This window comes from Helobdella robusta (genome assembly GCF_000326865.2).
Source record: "Helobdella robusta unplaced genomic scaffold HELROscaffold_86, whole genome shotgun sequence".
NCBI classification, from domain to species: domain Eukaryota; kingdom Metazoa; phylum Annelida; class Clitellata; order Rhynchobdellida; family Glossiphoniidae; genus Helobdella; species Helobdella robusta.
The window spans coordinates 409,546-427,270 of record NW_008705495.1 but is presented as its reverse complement, the minus strand read 5'-3'; the positions used below and the strand labels follow the sequence as shown (position 1 = coordinate 427,270).

Below are 17,725 nucleotides of genomic sequence, written 5' to 3'. Positions count from 1 at the left end.
ATAACAATTTTATTAATCGACGGAAGTAAATAAAAGGAATTGAACTAATGAACTCTATAATAATGTAAATGTCAATGAACAAACTGGAATACAGGAATTAGAACTCTTCTTGTTGGGTCTTCAACTTGGAATATGTCTCTTGGCGTTTTAATCGTACAACTTCGACGTGTGTATCCGATGGTGATGTCGATACAACTCCAATAAATAAAAAAAAATGAATCACAAAAATCGGAGCCTATGGAAATTGCAAGCTGCGTGTGAAACTATACCAATGAGTATAGAATCCAGCAAAGAACCCTAGGTCGACAAATAGCACAAGAAAGAAAACAACGAGGCGGATTGGTTTTCACAGAACCCAAGGCCTGTTTTCACTGGGCCTGTCTGTGAGTCGGTCGGCTTTCGCACAACCCTGGCCTGTTTTCACTGGGCCGTCAAGTCTGATCGGCTTTCGCACGACCAAGGGCCTGTTTTCACTGGGCCTGTCTGTGAGTCGGTCGGCTTTCGCACAACCTTGGCCTGTTTTCACTGGGCCGTCAAGTCTGATCGGCTTTCGCACGACCAACACAAGACAACAAGAGTCAGAACAACACCGGTAACAAATTGTGTGTCTTCAGTACGCGTGCGAAACTATGCCAATGAGCATAGAGTCTCGTACTGAATCCACTTTTGAGAACTTAAGGCGTTTCTGAAACTATGCCAATGAGCATAGAATCACGCGTTAAGTCTCTTAGGGACCAGAAGAGGCACTGATTATTCGAAGCTGCCTCACTAGTCAACCCAGTTCTCTAACTGGTGAACCCAGTTTCTCTTCTAAGTCTTTTCACACCCTTCCTTATCAAAACAAAATTAGATTTTGTTTCGGGTGTTTTAAAACATAAAAATCTACAAGGCATGTCCAATTAATCAGAAAAAGTACTAATTAAATTTTAAAATAATTTATAATAATTTATGACGTCATCTAAATTGCAAAACAAAAAAAATACGTTGTCACCTATCGAGTAAATTAACTTGCACCATGCCCCCTATCGAGTGAATAAATTTCGCGTTGAAAATTTTGCAGTATTTTTAGTCAGTATTATTTCATAATTCTGACAATACAATGTATGACAACGAACGTCAATTTGTCACTCAAAGCAGCCTATGTTATATTATTGGATGGTTTATTATCTATTTTCTAAGAAACTTTGTTGCAAAATTGGACTGTAAAGAATTTTGTCAGAATATTAAATTCACACATACGCATTCATAAATTATTGTAAATTTACATAAATTAACGACTTCTCTAAAATGATTCATGTAGTATGTGTGTGTGGGCGTGATGAAGCGTAATTAAATTATTTTTCAATTTAAATTTGTCCTAGAATGATGTAATTATACGCAAGTTATTCAGTTTTTGTCATTATTGAAACGTGAGCCAAACATATTCTTTATTTCTCATATAAAATGTCAATGGATCATAAATTGTAATTTTTTTATTTCCAACTTGCCTCATAATGTAACTTTTTTTTATTTTATTTATTTTAAACTAAATTATCTATTTTAATAGCTCAAACAATAATTGAAACAGTTATTTATCAATAATTTATCGTGTATTATGAATAATTTCATTCATAATTAATAATTTATCGTGTTTTAGCGAAATAAATTCAGTCTCTATCAAAATAACCTAATAATATTAACCTATAACTTTACAGACATGTACACATTGTAAAGTGATATTAGCTGAAAATTTTGTCTTTCTTAAAGAAGAACGAATTAATTTTTGATTTTTCTTACTTGTGCCTATAAAAATATTGACAAAAAATAGTCTCTTTCTGATAATTTTATTGCAATTTGTCTAAGGCTTTAAAAAAAATTTTAAATAAAGTTTTTCAATTTCGGACAAACTCTCTTTCACCAACATCATCTTCAATCACCATAATCGGTAAAATCCAGTGACAGCTTCCTATTGAGTATGACGTACGGGATGTCTTCTGTTACGTAAGCTGAATGTTTCCACTTCCTGAGATTCTTATGAAACAGCTCAAAAATGGTGAAAGATGTCGAAGATTGAAAAATATGCCATTCCTCCCGTATCAAGTTACTCATCGGCTCCATGTGCGTATTTCCTGATATCGCTAGAGAGCTTTATTCATTATATATTTTATTAAATTTTTATATATTTCAATGAATTTTGTTAGAGTTGTTCGAGCATAATCATAATTTTAAAATTTCATTAACTCTTTCGAAAGAAGTTATTAAAGGTTCATTTTTCTAAGTTTATAATTCATCACATATATACATAAATATTTCATCGATAGAAATCTCTACTCTTACTTGAAATAAATCACCTCTCGTTCATCGCCTACACCGACGACGACCACAAAATCTAGAATTGTGATGAAGGCATGTTGGTTGAGTCGGGAAGGTTGTACGACAACCACCTCAAACGACATTTCTTAGGAGAAACAACATTTGTTGATGATAATAATAATAAAAGATTAATAATAATGTTAATTATATAGTGCCCTATAGCGTCTAAGACACCCTGAAATAACAGTAATGTCTCCAAAGCATATTTGAACTAAGTTATGTGAACTCGATATTTTCAAATTTTATTTTGTATCTACGGACTCTTTAATTCCAAAATTTCATCTTCAGTTTTTACACCAACACAATTAAACTCAAATTATTAGTGATGTAGAGGACTAAGGAAATTCAAATTCTAATTGAATATTGTTTTAACTACTCTTAGATTTTAATTTTATTCAACTTTTTTTACACATTCCAGCACTAACCATTCGCAGACCATTCTTCTCCAGATGTTGTTGAATCAGCTTCTACAATTTCAAAAATATTATCATTAATGTATCAAAAAAAAGAGGAATTCAAAACTATCTTTATTTTAAAATTAATTACACAAACTCATCTTCAAAATTAAAATTGCGCTGAAATTACAACTATTTATTGTGATGGATGGTTGGTTTAAAAATTTCACCAAAAATTAGCGAAAACGAAGAGAACTAAAATGATTTCCCAAAAGAACATGTATACTTACAATTTTTACGTTACGATTTTAAGTACATTCACCAAGAACAAAAGTTTCAAAAACTGTTGCTAACCTGCTTTTATTACTTTGTCCATTTCAAATTTGAAGAACTTTTTCAAATACCAAACTAGTGACTCTCATTTCAAAGTCACTAGCACTTCATTTCATTTTATAGGAAAAAATTGAGGAAATTAAAACAATCACTTCAAGCCTTACTTTATCAGCGGAGTTTTGTGTCAAATCGGTATAATTTTATCAATTCACCCCAATTAAACTGTTGTAATTCTGATATCTAAATGATAACAGAAACACGTTCTTCCTCATTTGTCAGAAACAAACAGTTGAAATAATCATTTAGATTTTCGTTGTCACTTCTACCACATTTATCAGTGAAGTATTTAGCAAGCCTCCCTGCAGTATGATTAACTGTAGACAAATTATCAATGGATCTCAATCTTATCCATTTTATCAGTTATATGAAATATGTATGCATGACGATGTGTGTGTGTGTGTGTGTGTGTGTATGTGTGGTGTGTGTATGTAAGATAATGTTTGCGTGTGTGTACGATTACGTATTATTAAGATCAATTTATATAGCGCTGGTCAAACGTTTCAGACGCGCTCACGTTTTTAAATGTGACAAAATGTCGTACGGTTGTATGTATGGGGATCTCTCTTGCACTCGAACTTGGTTACCGCGATGGCAGTGCCATACACTTTAACCATTACACCACAAAATTTGGTTTTCGAATTAAAAGTTTAAGTGGAGATGTCATTATTTAAAAAGTTTTGATATTTTATGAGTTAGTTTTCAAAATAATCTAAAAACTTTTAACTGTCGGAAAAACGTATGTTTCTATATTTTATTGAGTAATTCAAGAAAAAAATCACGTTAGTTATTTTAATTTTGGTTGAACAAAAATATTGAAGCAACAGAACGAATCATATGACAACATAAACTTTTGGCAAAATTCAAAATGACTGAATGAATTTTTTTAAAATTAGGAACTTGAGGCTGGTGCTGTGGTTCCGTCTAGGCTCCCATTTTTAAGTACTCTCATTTTCCGGTTCAGAATCCTGCGAAACTTCATTCCCGAACAGCATCCTGATGACTTTTAACATTTGGACGTCGGAACATTTTTCAAAGATGAACCAGCCGCAGGAGTTAGGATTACGATGGTTCGTTATCAGCAGTCTAAGAGTGCCCTTGGTGTAGTTGAATGATTTTATCTGGCTGTAAAGAGTAAAAGGTAATCGCTAGTAAGTAGGCTGAGTTGAATGTTTTCAAATTTAATTTTAGTCGTAAATTGAATGAATGAGAATGTATGAATATGAATTGAATGAATATGTTGTTTCGTTCCGTTATTTGGAATGAAATCATGACAGGAATTTGAATTAAAAGTTGAATCAGAATTTTGTTTATTTTGTTTAAACTGATTGAATGAATTTTCAAAAGATTTCAATTTTTATATGAATATAAACTGTTTCGTTTTAATGGCTTGTGTTTTTATGTGAGTTTTTAATGCTTGTATATTGTAGCGCAGTTTACATAATCGAAAACTTTAAAAATCTGCAAAACTATTTAAAAAATTCACCCATATTTCCAAATGACAGCGATTTTTTTTTGGGAAGCATACAAAGTCACATCTTCTTTGGTGAATATCAGCACACCTCTTCCAAGCACATCAGCATTAGCGAAACCTCTAGGTCGTTTTGTCTCCACTTCAAAATGTATAGCTGTTTGATTGTAGGTTATTTTGTATAATTTGTATATCTATTAAATCATATCTATTAAAGATCGGGTTTTGTGGAGGTTGATTGTCGCCAATGTCCCGAAAGGGAAAGGCACGAGAAAGAAGAAGATAGGATTTGTTGATAGCCACAAACAAATTGAAAATAATTAAAATTTCATTTATTTGTTTGACGATAAACAATTGATTACACTACCACATGAAATATTATATAAAATAATAAATAACAAATGCCACATCTTAAACTAATTGGAAAATTTTTAATTTTAAAGGATAACCACATTCATCTTTGTCTGAAAAATCTATGACTTCCAAAAATGATGAATCTGATGTACTACTGCTGCTGCTGCTGCTACTACTGGTGCTTTCGTCCATTTCAGACATCTCATAATCAGAGTCCGTCTCCATCTTTTCATCAGACATGCTGCACAAATCTAAATGTTTATTATTATATTAAAATTATTATCATTGTCTTTAGTTATTATTCTTTCAATTTATATAAAAAAACTGTGTTTTATCCGTGACGTCAAAGTGGGATACATATTTTCGACTCTGTCTCCAGGTAAATATCCCACTCCCACTTCTTGATTGAGAAATTTCAAACTTTTTCAACAGTGCCTTACAATTCTATACCACTGCTATTAATAAATACGAGATACTTTATAAACAAAATGAACTTTTTCCAAAACTCCTGACACTTTCCAAAATAGGAGAAAAATTGGAAGTTCTGAAACAGGCTTTAGTTAGAATTTAACAAAAAAATTTTCAGTTCGCTAAAACTATTCCAATTTACAGCTTCAAACCAATAAAAAAAATAAAATAAAAAATCATAAACAAACACTTACTTTTGAAAAATGTATAAACTCAATGAGAGAAGTTTTTTTTGTATTGAAATCCTCCGATTATCCAAATATTGTTGAAAAATATTCACTTGGAATACTGCAAGACATCAACCGTTTTATATAAAAATTTACCATGCCACACACACACACACACACACACACACACACACACACACACACACACACACACACAACACACACAACACACACATTTATTTACTTGTTTATTCATATTTATATATATTCACCTACATCAACACATGTAAGAATGAAAGGTGATTTTAACATCGGCAAATAGCTTTGAAATTAATAGTCGGCAGAACTTTTTCATTAGTTAGTATGAAAAATAACTAACCATTCATTTGTGAGCATTGAAAAAAAATTGTTAAAATTGGAACGCAGTGCAATTAATACTTATATCGAAATTTTTTTAATTATTGTTTGACGAATATATTGTTTAAATATATTCAAGATGTTTGAATTATTTATGGAAATCATTGGGTGAAAGGATAAACGATCGAATGAACAAGAAAACGAACGAACAAGCGAACGAACGAACAAACGAACGAACGAACAAACGTACGAACGAACAAGCGAACAAACCAGCCAACAAATGAGTGAAAAAGTGAATGAGTTAGTGATCGAAAGAGATTTAAAGAGAAAAACAGACAAAAAAATTTCCAATTGAAAGTTGTCAATTCTTAGTAAAAGTTATGACTCATCATTAATTCATCAACATAAAGTATAAAAATTAATTAATATAATTAATCACAGAACGTACAGTTTAAAATATCTTTAAAATCTTCAAGGTATCAAATAACATTTTAAAAATAATTTATAAACAACATCAATCAACACATTAATTTCAAATGTATAAACAGTTAAGAATCTCTAAATAGATCCAACGGTTAAAAAAGGCTAAAAAATACCTTCCTAACTACTTATCGCTAATTGCCTTCTTATTAATAAACACAGACGGATCTGTAAAATAAATATTTTCAATTCAATAGAAAAGTGTTCTTTTATTTATTTTCAGGTTAAATTTATAATACGTAATAAAATAGTTAGCTGCTAACACAATATGAAACTTATTATGAAAAAAATTAATAAAAATTCTTCAAAATCAAGACATTCCCTTGCAGTTTGTTGTGCAAGCTACAGATCAGTAGTGTTGAGCAGTTGGAAGTAACATACCGCAGTCGGGCAGACCTAGTTTCAAATGCAACGTACATTACCTATCACGCAATGAGAAAACTTAAGAGATGGAAACATATATTTACTAAGATCAGAGTAAACGGATTAGGGTATGACAACTAAAGTAAAGAAAGCAAGTTAACTAGAATAACTGCCCTAAACTACCATGTAATGAACTATCATGTAGCATGGCTGGCGGTAAAGAAGCAGCATTAGAATTTGTGAAAATAAATCTAAATTTATAGATAGCTTGGTTAAATGAAATTTTAATTTTAGCTTGGTTAAACGAAATTTTAATTTTAATACAACGAAATGAATCAAAGAAACAACAAAATTAGAAACGAAAACTAGACGAGACGACATGCTAGCCAAAGTTGCCATTTGACAAAATGTAGTTCTATTCAATAGAGGTAAATTCTGTCATTGGAGTGAATTCTTTTCAATGTGAAAGACCCCAATTATAATGTTAATGGAATCTAATTATTATTATTATTATTTTGTTTTTAACATTAATTTTTTTAATAAATCTATAAATAAAATTAATATTGTTAAAAAGTTATTAGCAATAATAATATGAAATTTAAACAAAAGTAAAATAGGTTATATTTCTACCCGATATAAAACGAGGATTATTGAAAAAATTATTTCTCAATTAATTAACTTATCATTAACTGCTTACAACATATTTCGTCATAATTACCGATTATATATTAATTGGTAAGTAAAATTATCTCACGTATCTTTAGATAATTGTATTTATTCAATTACTTACTTTCCCATTCAAACCTCGTGCCTGTCACCCCAAATTATGTCATCATACCATGAATATCTTACTCTACCGTGTTATTTGGTTTATTCAACATGCTGTGGCGTACTAGAAGAGGCGGGAGCGGCAGTCCCCCGTACTGGACGTAGGGGGCTGCCAAAAATGAGTATGAAACAAATATAGGGTCTGACATAAGATTGAGAAAGAAAAGAAATTCAATTTCAAACTTAAAACTAAACGCCCTAAACAACATAACATAAAACAAATTTTTCATAGTGATCTAAGAAGACCTACTCTATGACGGGACCACTCTGAGACATTTTTAATATCCTATTTTTGCCCAGTTTGCTTTAATAAAATTTATATTTATTATTTCATCTCCCAGTTTGTTCCACTCGTTGACAACTCTGCAGCTGAAAAATTTATGCTTTATTGATCCAAAGCGAACACAGTACTCCGACTTAGGTCAAAACCATTCCTTTATATAGGTTTAATATGACGATCATATTTCTGCTTCTTTTACTGTTTTTTTTATCATACCTTGTATTTTGTATTTTTGCCTACTCCTCACGTAGCTGAAAAACTTTTACTGTTAATTTTGATGTTATCGGACAATTTTTTTTCATAATTTTTAATGGCCTTTCTATTAGCACAGATGGATTTCTGCCTTTTCTGTTTGTATTTGATTTCTAGCTACTACATTCGGATTGATTCTTCTAAATTAGGTGTCCTATTACATTTACGGTTTTTAAACTCTTGATAAACCTTCCATGTCTTATATTTATATCTTTTTTTCTGTACTTTTTCTATTATCCAAAGCCGCTTCTTTGTTGATTCTATATACTGCGGAACATATTTTGAAACCAACTTGTTTATCGTTTTCAGGAATAAATCCCAGCCTTACTGCACTCCTACTGCTTCAACTGATTTGGCCAGTTTCAGTTCCCGGGATTTAATTTTTATTTAATCATAGTTAGTTTTGAAAAAATTGAACCCTACCGTTTGTAGTAAATTTGATTTTGTTGTTCCAATTTTAACTTTAGTCGATAGTCACTGGATGAAAAGTGTTCTCCAACTTCTACATACTGGACAGGATTATCACTAGATGAGATAACTAAGTCTAGAATATTGCTTCCTCTAGTTTGTTCCTCATCAGAGAATTATCATTTATATAATCCAACCAACGACTGTATTGCTGTCTTTCACCTTTTTAATTCTACTAATTTAAACGGTAATTAAAATCCTCCATCGAAGCAAAAAAATTTTTGTTGACCTTGTATAATAGTTCCTTTTGTCCTCTACCTCTTCATTTGAGTTCTGCGGTCGATAACATACTCCAATCAAATACGTATTGTTTTTGTTCTTTAATTGACACCATACATATGTATATAATTAAAATATTGATAGATAGATAAATAAAGAAAAAAAATTCAATGAACTTTTAAATATGATGGCACAATTTAAAAAATGAATTACTTCATACGGATTCAGAATTAATTGTAGAAGAATATTTTGGGATGAAAAATCAAATGACTAAGCGATTAAACGAATGATGATAGTTGAGGATGACAAACAATTTCTACTAGCTCATTAATATAATTATAATTCAATGAGATGAAAATTTCTTTGGACCATCGGTTCGTATGTTTGTTTGTTTGTATGTTTGTTCATTTGTTCTTACGTTTGTTTGTTTGTTTGGAATATTATAAATTGTTCATTTGTTTGTTCGCTTATGATACATACAACAATCTGCTTAGCTCAACTTATCATCCAACTGTTATTTGTGTTAAATTTCAAAATTGTATTCAGTAGAATGAATCTTATGTTCGTTGTTGGATGATTTTTGAATTTAAACATTTTTTGAAAAATAGATTATTGATGTAGAAAGCGTTAATACACGGTGTGTGTTGTGTGTGCGTGTGTGTGTTGTTGATTCTTACAAACGATGTGATAAAAGTAACCAATAATATTCATTTATTCATTCATATATTTATAAATTTATTCATTTATTTATTCAACCAGATACGTCACAACGATTGGCCACGGTAAAACGGCATTCGAAATGCTCATCCAGAACCATCCCAATCCGGCTTTCAACGGATGGTTCAGATTCCGTAATTGCGCGGGAGAGATGATGGAGCGATCCTACAAGCAGAAGATGGATTCCTTTAAAGGAACCCTAAGGAGGTGTAAACCGAGAAATCCAAATGAAAGTCCTGGATATTTAATGTGAGGATTTTGGAAGATTTATTTTAGATAGGCTGTTATCTGTCGTATGAATGATCGTTTAGAAGATAGTTACTGGATCAAAAGCTATTTGGGCGAATTTTGGTGAATTTTTTGAATAATTGAATTTGTAAGAGGAAAAACTATTCACTTTTTTTTATTATTTTACAATTTAGTGTTGAATTAGATTAGAAAATAAAAAATCGTAAAATGGTTTAGACTTCAATTTACGAATTTTACGACTTTTACGGTCGAATCGTTTGCAAAAACTGTCATGGATGGATTCATTTACTAATATATTTAGCCTCTCATTATCTTTTCCACGAGCCCAGCCTCCCAGATAGTTTAAGTTTTTTTTAATGGAAAAATATTAATAACATCATTTCCTCGTAATGATTTGCAAATTTAAAGTTAATGACGTATCGATCATATTTATAAACTGCTTGCTCTCGGTTAAATTTAACGAGTTATTTAAGATATTTAAGAACATCACTGCACGCTCACTCAATGACACACACACACACTAACTCCCATACACACACACTCACTCAATGACACGCACACACACACACACACACACACACACACACACAAAACACTAACACATACTAACACATACATTCACACACACTAACACACATATATGTGTTTTGCATTAATTTAACAGGAAGTAGAGCGAAAGAGAATTTAACAGGATGTAGAGCGAAAGAGAGAGTAGAGAGAGAGAGAGAGAAAGAGAAAGAAAGAAAGAAAGAATAATAATTATAATAATGATGACGCTGATAATGACGTTGATGATAATGAATCAAAAAGATAATGCAACATCATTAATAATACAAATATAAATAAATAAAATAAGAGTTGTTATAATAGTTATTCCAAGCTTGAAGCTTCCAAGAGACTTAATAAGACTTAGTACTGAGGTATTCTTTCAAAATACTATACGTTTTACTGTGATTTAACTTACCAATAAGCATGGCGTATCAATGAAATGTTAAGAAACTGCTTAATTATGTAACCAATTAACTAATTATGGTCTGATGATTTTTCTACATCTCCATTACATGTAGGTATGATCAGGAGCAGTTTTTATGTTTGCTATGTATGTATGTATGTATGTATGTATGTATGTATGTATGTATGTATGTATGTATGTATGTATGTATGTATGTATGTATGTATGTATGTATGTATGTATGTAACACATTATTCATATCATATAATATATCTACCTTATATAACCTTACTCAGCTATTTAAAGAAGTGCCGTTCTGGTTTTGATAATTTTTTGAAGATGTGATTTGTATATGAAAATAAAATAAAACCTAATAAATTTTTTCATAAGTCCTCTAAAACTTTGAAAGAAATCGAAGTGACAAATTGCAGCATGTATTACAACGTTAAAAGAAACCTTTTTTCATACTTGTATAATTATTTCGCTCATTTTTTCATCCATTCATTCATTCATTCATTCATTCATTCATTCATTCATTCATTCATTCATTCATTCATTCATTATCATTTCAACACTTTAACCAAATTAAAATTACACACTCAGATAAAAAAAACATTTGAAACATCTTAAAGGATGAAATTTTTCATTTCTGCAAGTTTAAAAATGTTAAGAACGAAAATCTCAAACTATCATAACGACAGAAGTTCATGTTACCGTAATATATAACATGTTACATTGTTGAAAATTCATTCGTTCATTCATTCTTTCATTCATTCATTCATACATTCATTCATACATACATTACATAATTAAACACGTTATGATTTTTTCAGATTTTATGCCACAAAATGGATTAATTTCATGAACATTTAAATTAATTTTATTGAATCGTAAAAATTAAAATTAGTGACGAACGAAATCCAACAAGTACCAATCCAATATATATACTCTTTGGTACACCTACGTAAACATAAACAATAACAAAAAAAAACGGTTATAATGACGTCATAGAATGACGTCACAACCAGCGTTAATAATGTCCACCATCTTCATTTTTTTTCTTCCTCTTCGGTGAGCCCCATCTTAATTCTGCAGTGCAGACAGCCCCTAGTGCAAAAGAGAATGACCTATAACCTTTTAATTATACCCCAATTTTACCCCTTCCCGCCTCTATCTCATCACCATCCGACCTCATTATTTCTTCTCTTTAGTTACCCCCTTATTAATTCTAAGGACTGCCCCTGGACTGGGGTAGGGTCTTTGCTGGAAGAGGGGCCCAGAGGCGGTCACATCCACTCCGGTTTTGGCATTTCCACGCTGGTCCAGGCCAGTGTTCCAATCTCCCCTGTTGTGGGAGGTTAAAGGGTAGAATGCGTTTGGGATTGTATTGTATGAAATAACATTGTGTGGTAGTGTATTGTATTGCATGGTGTTGTATGGTAGTGTATTGTATGGTGTTGTATTGTATGGTATTGTATGGTAGTGAATTGTATTGTATGGTGTTGTATTGTATTGTAATGTATTGTATGGTATTGTATTGTATTGTATTGTACGGTAATATATTGTATGAATACCAAAAAAAATCAAAGATAACAAAAAGTAATGCAAAACGAAAGCAGGCAATTGAATAGATCAAACCATTAATCAATGAATCAATCGACCAATGAATCAATGAATCAATCAATCAACCAATCAGCCAGCCAGCCAACCATTCAACCAGCAAATCAATCAAACCAATCCATTAACCCACCTTGGCACATCCGAATACGAAGCTGGGTCCATCGGATCGAGTTCATCCTGCTTCCTACCTGTTGAGATAGAAATGTTGAAATAAAATTTTTTTTTAAATATTTAATTATTTATTAATAATAATATATTCAAATAATATATAATAATATAATTATAATTTTAATATTACTATAAAGCAACATTCAACGTCAGATAACAGGCTTTACATAAAATCAATCTATCTAAAATGAATGAATGAATGAATGAATGAATGAATGAATGAATGAATGAATGAATGAATGAATGAATGAATGAATGAACGAATGAATGATTTTTGATCCAAAAAAAATAAGGAAAGCCATTTATTACCTTTTTTGTTCTTCAGTCTGTTCCTTTCTCGTTCCTAGATGAATAAAAAGAATAACAATAATTAATTAATCATTTATTAATATTTAATATTAATAACAAATTAATAATAATAATAACATCAATTAAAAAAAAAAAATCCAACCAACCAGATCAGAGTCATCAGCCTCAGTTCCCTCGACATCCTCCTCCTCCTCATCATCATCCTCCTCAACTGATGCCTCTCCATCCGAATCTCTCCTGTTAATCTTTCTTTTCTTCAACCTCTCGTTCATCGGAGTGTTCAGCTCTGTGGTGTGATGTTATAATATTTAGATTGTGTTTAATGGGGGAGATCTAGTAGATAAATTTGTCTATCCATTAATACACTCTATTAATTCATCTGTTAGAACATTCATCCATTCATTGATCCATCCATCAATGCATTTTCTGATTCATTTACCAATCCATTCACTTATTCATTCATCTATCAATCCATTTACTCATTCATTCGTTCACTTATCCATTCATTTATTCACTAATCCATTCATTTATTCACTAATCCATTCATTCATCCAATCATCAATGCGTTCATCCAATCATCAATGCATTCATCAATACATTCATCCATCCCTAACCTTTCAATCTTTCAGCAGGAAGTGTGACATTGCCTCTTGGATGGCCAGGGGGTAGCCAAGAAACTTCGTCAGTCATCGTATTCCAATAGTAATATCGACCACTGTGCGAAATGAAAAGCATTGATGGTGAGATTAAAAAAAACTGATGAGAAGTGAGAAAGGTGATCAAGAATATGATAATGGTAGAAAATTATTAAAATGAAAAATATTATTTAAAAATGAATTTAAATTTAAAAAATTATTTAAACGAAGAGAGAGGTGAAAAATACGAACGTCATCGGGTCACCCACTTCTTCCCACCCATTGGGGATTGGATATTTCGACAGCATCTTTTCTTTCTTCACTAACATCACCGTATCAGGCTTGAATAATTTATAGCCCCATTTTTTTGTACAAAACTCGACACAACTGTGGTAGGGGTTGGCTATGTTGGGGCAGGCAGTGATTTTATGAATGAGTTCACTTTCGTTGTTGTCATCGTTGTTGGCATCTTCGTGACTGTCGTTCTTGGATTTGTCTATTACTTTTAATGTTGAGTGATCACTCCTAACTTCAGTAATTCTTTTTTTGGGTCTGCTGAGCTGGGTGGATGACGATGAGTCGTCGTAATCCTCTGCAATCACCTCCTCAACAGGATCTGTCAAATTCAAATGAATTGTTGTTGATTTATTTTTGTCAAATAATCAATCAAAGTTAAACTAAGTAACTCAAAATACTTGTATAAGTAAACAGTATTTATACTCAGTCATTTCATTAAAAATTTAATGGACAATAAATTTCAAAGTTTTAATTAATTTATTCATTTTTATTTTATAGTAGATAAAAATTCAAACAAACTTCCTTCATCAAACTTATCCTACTATAAAAGTATTACACTGAGTATTAGTATTAATTAATAATACTATACATTAAAGTTAATTTAATTAATTTTTAATGGATTAAAAACTGATTAAATTAAAATTTAAATAATGAACTGATTAATTATTTTTTTATTAACTCTTATGCTTATCTTACTGACCAGAACTGGCAGAAGACTTTAACAATCCTCTTTTTGCCAACTTGGCAGCCAACGCAGCTGGCAACGGCATTTTGGCGATGAATAAATCCGGAAAAATAAATCTAACAATTAGGAATTAGAATTAGGAAAATCACCTGAAATCACCTAAATAAAATGCAGAGTTAAGCCAGCCTAATTAATTCAAGATAGCCTATTTATATTATCGTTAACAAAGTAAACAAGCAAAGTAATAAAAGTTCAAGTTGTAAATTAAATGCTTCGTTGTTATTCGTCGTTATTTATTTCTTCAAAGTCGTCTTACAATCGCTCTGTTGTTTTAGTTTTAATTCGGTTTCGTTTTGGTGCTACTACAAACGTTTAATTTTTCTCCGTAAAGCTATTTTTAAACGAAAATCTGTTTTTTCCAGAGTACAAATCCACTGACAAAATGCAAAATAATGTTTCAACTTTCATAAAATGTAATGTATGTTTTTGAAGCATCTTATTCGAAGTGGTTTCTTCATATTTTTTATACGGCTGACAAAGTGAATTTCATAACATAACAAGCCCCACCGGAAAGTAGGAACAAATGACGTCACAATCATAGATAAAAAGACTATAGATAGCCATAGATTTTAAAAACAGTTTCCATAACTATGGTCGCAATGTTGGTAACTTTCTTTTCAAAAATATATTCCCATGAAATTTAAAAAAAATTGAAGTATAGCACTTCAGCACTAACGTAAACCGAAAGCATTTTCCCATTAGCTATTGGATAATTTCATGTTTGTATGGAATATAATGAATACTCATCCATTCTTTCAGTTTATTCATTCATTTATTTATTCATCGGTTCATCTAAAAAATTAATTTATTCAATTGTTCGTTCGCTAATTCACTTAATTCACTCATTCAATCTACTAATTGCTGAATGAGAGTAGCAGAGCGGGACAATGGATAGATGGCGTATCATATGTTGGTATGGAAAACAAAATGGCCCGTTGTCAGGCACAGAGGAATTAATAATTAAAGTTATGATTTTTTTTTTATTCATACTGTTTTTTGTATTTTTATCTTTTTGTTTATATTCTGTGCTATTAAGGGCCTAGAATTTGTCTAATTGTAGTTCTTTGTAATCATTTGGATAATCATTATTCTTTGTTGAAATCGATGCTGTCGTTGTTGTTTCTCCTGATGAATTTGTTGTTGTTCTGGTGATGTTGTTGTTTGTGATGATGTTTTTGCTGTTGTTTTTGAATGTATTGTTCATAATGCCATTTGTACCTCTTTCGATGTCCCAGTTTTCAGTTACGAATCCTGACATTATTGATGTTGTATCGTTGTTGTTGATGTTGTTGTTGATGTTGTTGTTGATGTTATTGATGATGATGATGCTGCTGATGTTGTCGTTAATGTCGTTGTTGCTATTGTTTTTCTAGTTTGTGAACAGATCACAGCCGGATAAACACGAGCAAATTCTGGTGAAAGAGGAAAACGAACGAACAAAACAAAACAAACGAATGAATGAACGTATGTACAAACAAGTGAACGGCAAACTAACAAACGATGAAAGACATTAACAAACGAACAAAATATAAACAAATGAACGAACGCACAACGAACAAAAAACACAAAACAGATGAACGAACGAACGAACGAACAAATCAACAAGAGAACAAACAAAACGAACAAACTCCAATTTAAAAAACTCCAGAACATGTACAGTACGGGGGATGTGGGGGCGATGAATTTTTAATATACAATTTGGCACTGCTCCACTGATGCGTGCAAGTTGCCTGACGCAGTTTTATTTTCATTGATTACTTCTCTTTATTGTTGTTGTTGTTATTGATGTTGTTGTTGTTATTATTGTTGTTGTTTTTGTTGTTATTGATGTTGTTGTTGATGTTATTGTTGATGTTATTGTTGTTGTTGTCGTTGTTATTGATGTTGTTGTTGTTGCTGTTGTTGCTGTTGTTGACTGATGATGATACACATACACGTACACACACATACAAAAAATAATCATAAACATACACAAACATATACAATGAATGTATATGTTAAAGTTTAGGTAAGTGTATATATATATATATATATAATTAATAAAATTGTTAAAAAACTATTAAAATATATATATATATATATATATATATATAGAGAGAGAGAGAGAGAGAGAAAGAGATAAAGAGAGAGAGAGAGAAAGAGAGAGAGAGAGAGAGAGAGAGAGAGAATTGATTATATATATATACAGTATTCATACGCCACATGAGCTAACCAGTAATGTAAGATGGGTTGTAGGTAACGAGTGAATGAATAAAATAATTAATTAAGTAAGCAAGTAGTTAATTAATTAGTATATTAATTAAATAGATAACTAATTAGTTAGTTAACTAATTGATGAAACCACAAATGACTGAACGGATGAATGCAATAATGGAATGAACAAATTATAAAATGAATTAATGAATAAATTATTTAATGAACGACAAATTTAAAAGTAACCAAAGATCAACCACTTAACCAAAGATAAACAAGTACCAAAAATAATGAAAGTTTTTACCATAATCATCAGGAAGTTAATCAAACTGCCCAAAAAATGCATGCGTCGGATAGCACCAATACTGACAACGCAGAGATTAAAAACTCCAATGATGACGTCATCATCAACAACAACAACAACAACAAGACTCCAAATGACGTCACCATCAACAACAGCAGCAACAACAAGACGTGGAAATTTTGGGAAACCCACGAGTAACATGCAAAAGTTCATCATAAGCGTCACTCTGACGTCATTTCTCATCTTCTACGTCATCAATATTAATCGCCATAGCGCTATTTGCAATCACCATTGTCCTGGCGGTGGTGGTGAGGATAATTATGGTGGCCAAGCTGGACGCAATAGTAATGATGCTGTTGTTGGCGATGATGGTAATGATGGTGATGATAAGCGTCATATGAGAGGTGATAGTGATGATGTGGGAATTAATGAGAAGGTTCATTTCGGCGATTTGAACTTCGCGTTATATTCATCGTCGTTATCGTCATCATCATCAACATCATCATCTTTGCTGCTATTAGTACCATCATCATCATCATCACCATCGTCATCATCGTCATCATCACCATCTGATGGTAAATTGACGTTGGTATCGACTCGATTGAAGTTCTTGAAGAAGCAAGCCATTAAAAAATCTTTTGATCTGCACAACATCAACAACAACAACAACAATAACAACCACCACCACCACA

At 31.4% G+C, this 17,725-nt stretch overlaps 2 protein-coding genes across 2 annotated transcripts; both read right to left on the bottom strand.

Annotated features, from left to right (window-relative positions):
* Positions 1-1,908: 1,908 nt before the first annotated feature.
* HELRODRAFT_182449 (hypothetical protein) lies at positions 1,909-2,435 on the bottom strand (the record flags this gene model as incomplete). Its single annotated transcript, XM_009032709.1, has 2 exons — positions 1,909-2,125; positions 2,317-2,435. The coding sequence occupies 2 exons, from the start codon at positions 2,433-2,435 to the stop codon at positions 1,909-1,911; spliced, it is 336 nt and encodes a 111-aa protein (XP_009030957.1).
* Positions 2,436-11,203: 8,768 nt separating this feature from the next.
* Positions 11,204-14,696, bottom strand: HELRODRAFT_186200 (hypothetical protein). The gene is given in 8 exon segments (XM_009032708.1): positions 11,204-11,787; positions 11,807-12,107; positions 12,513-12,570; positions 12,860-12,893; positions 13,006-13,145; positions 13,474-13,574; positions 13,747-14,110; positions 14,492-14,696. 7 exon segments carry the CDS (start codon positions 14,559-14,561, stop codon positions 11,957-11,959), a joined length of 918 nt encoding a protein of 305 aa, XP_009030956.1. The 5' UTR covers positions 14,562-14,696; the 3' UTR covers positions 11,204-11,787; positions 11,807-11,956.
* Positions 14,697-17,725: the final 3,029 nt, after the last annotated feature.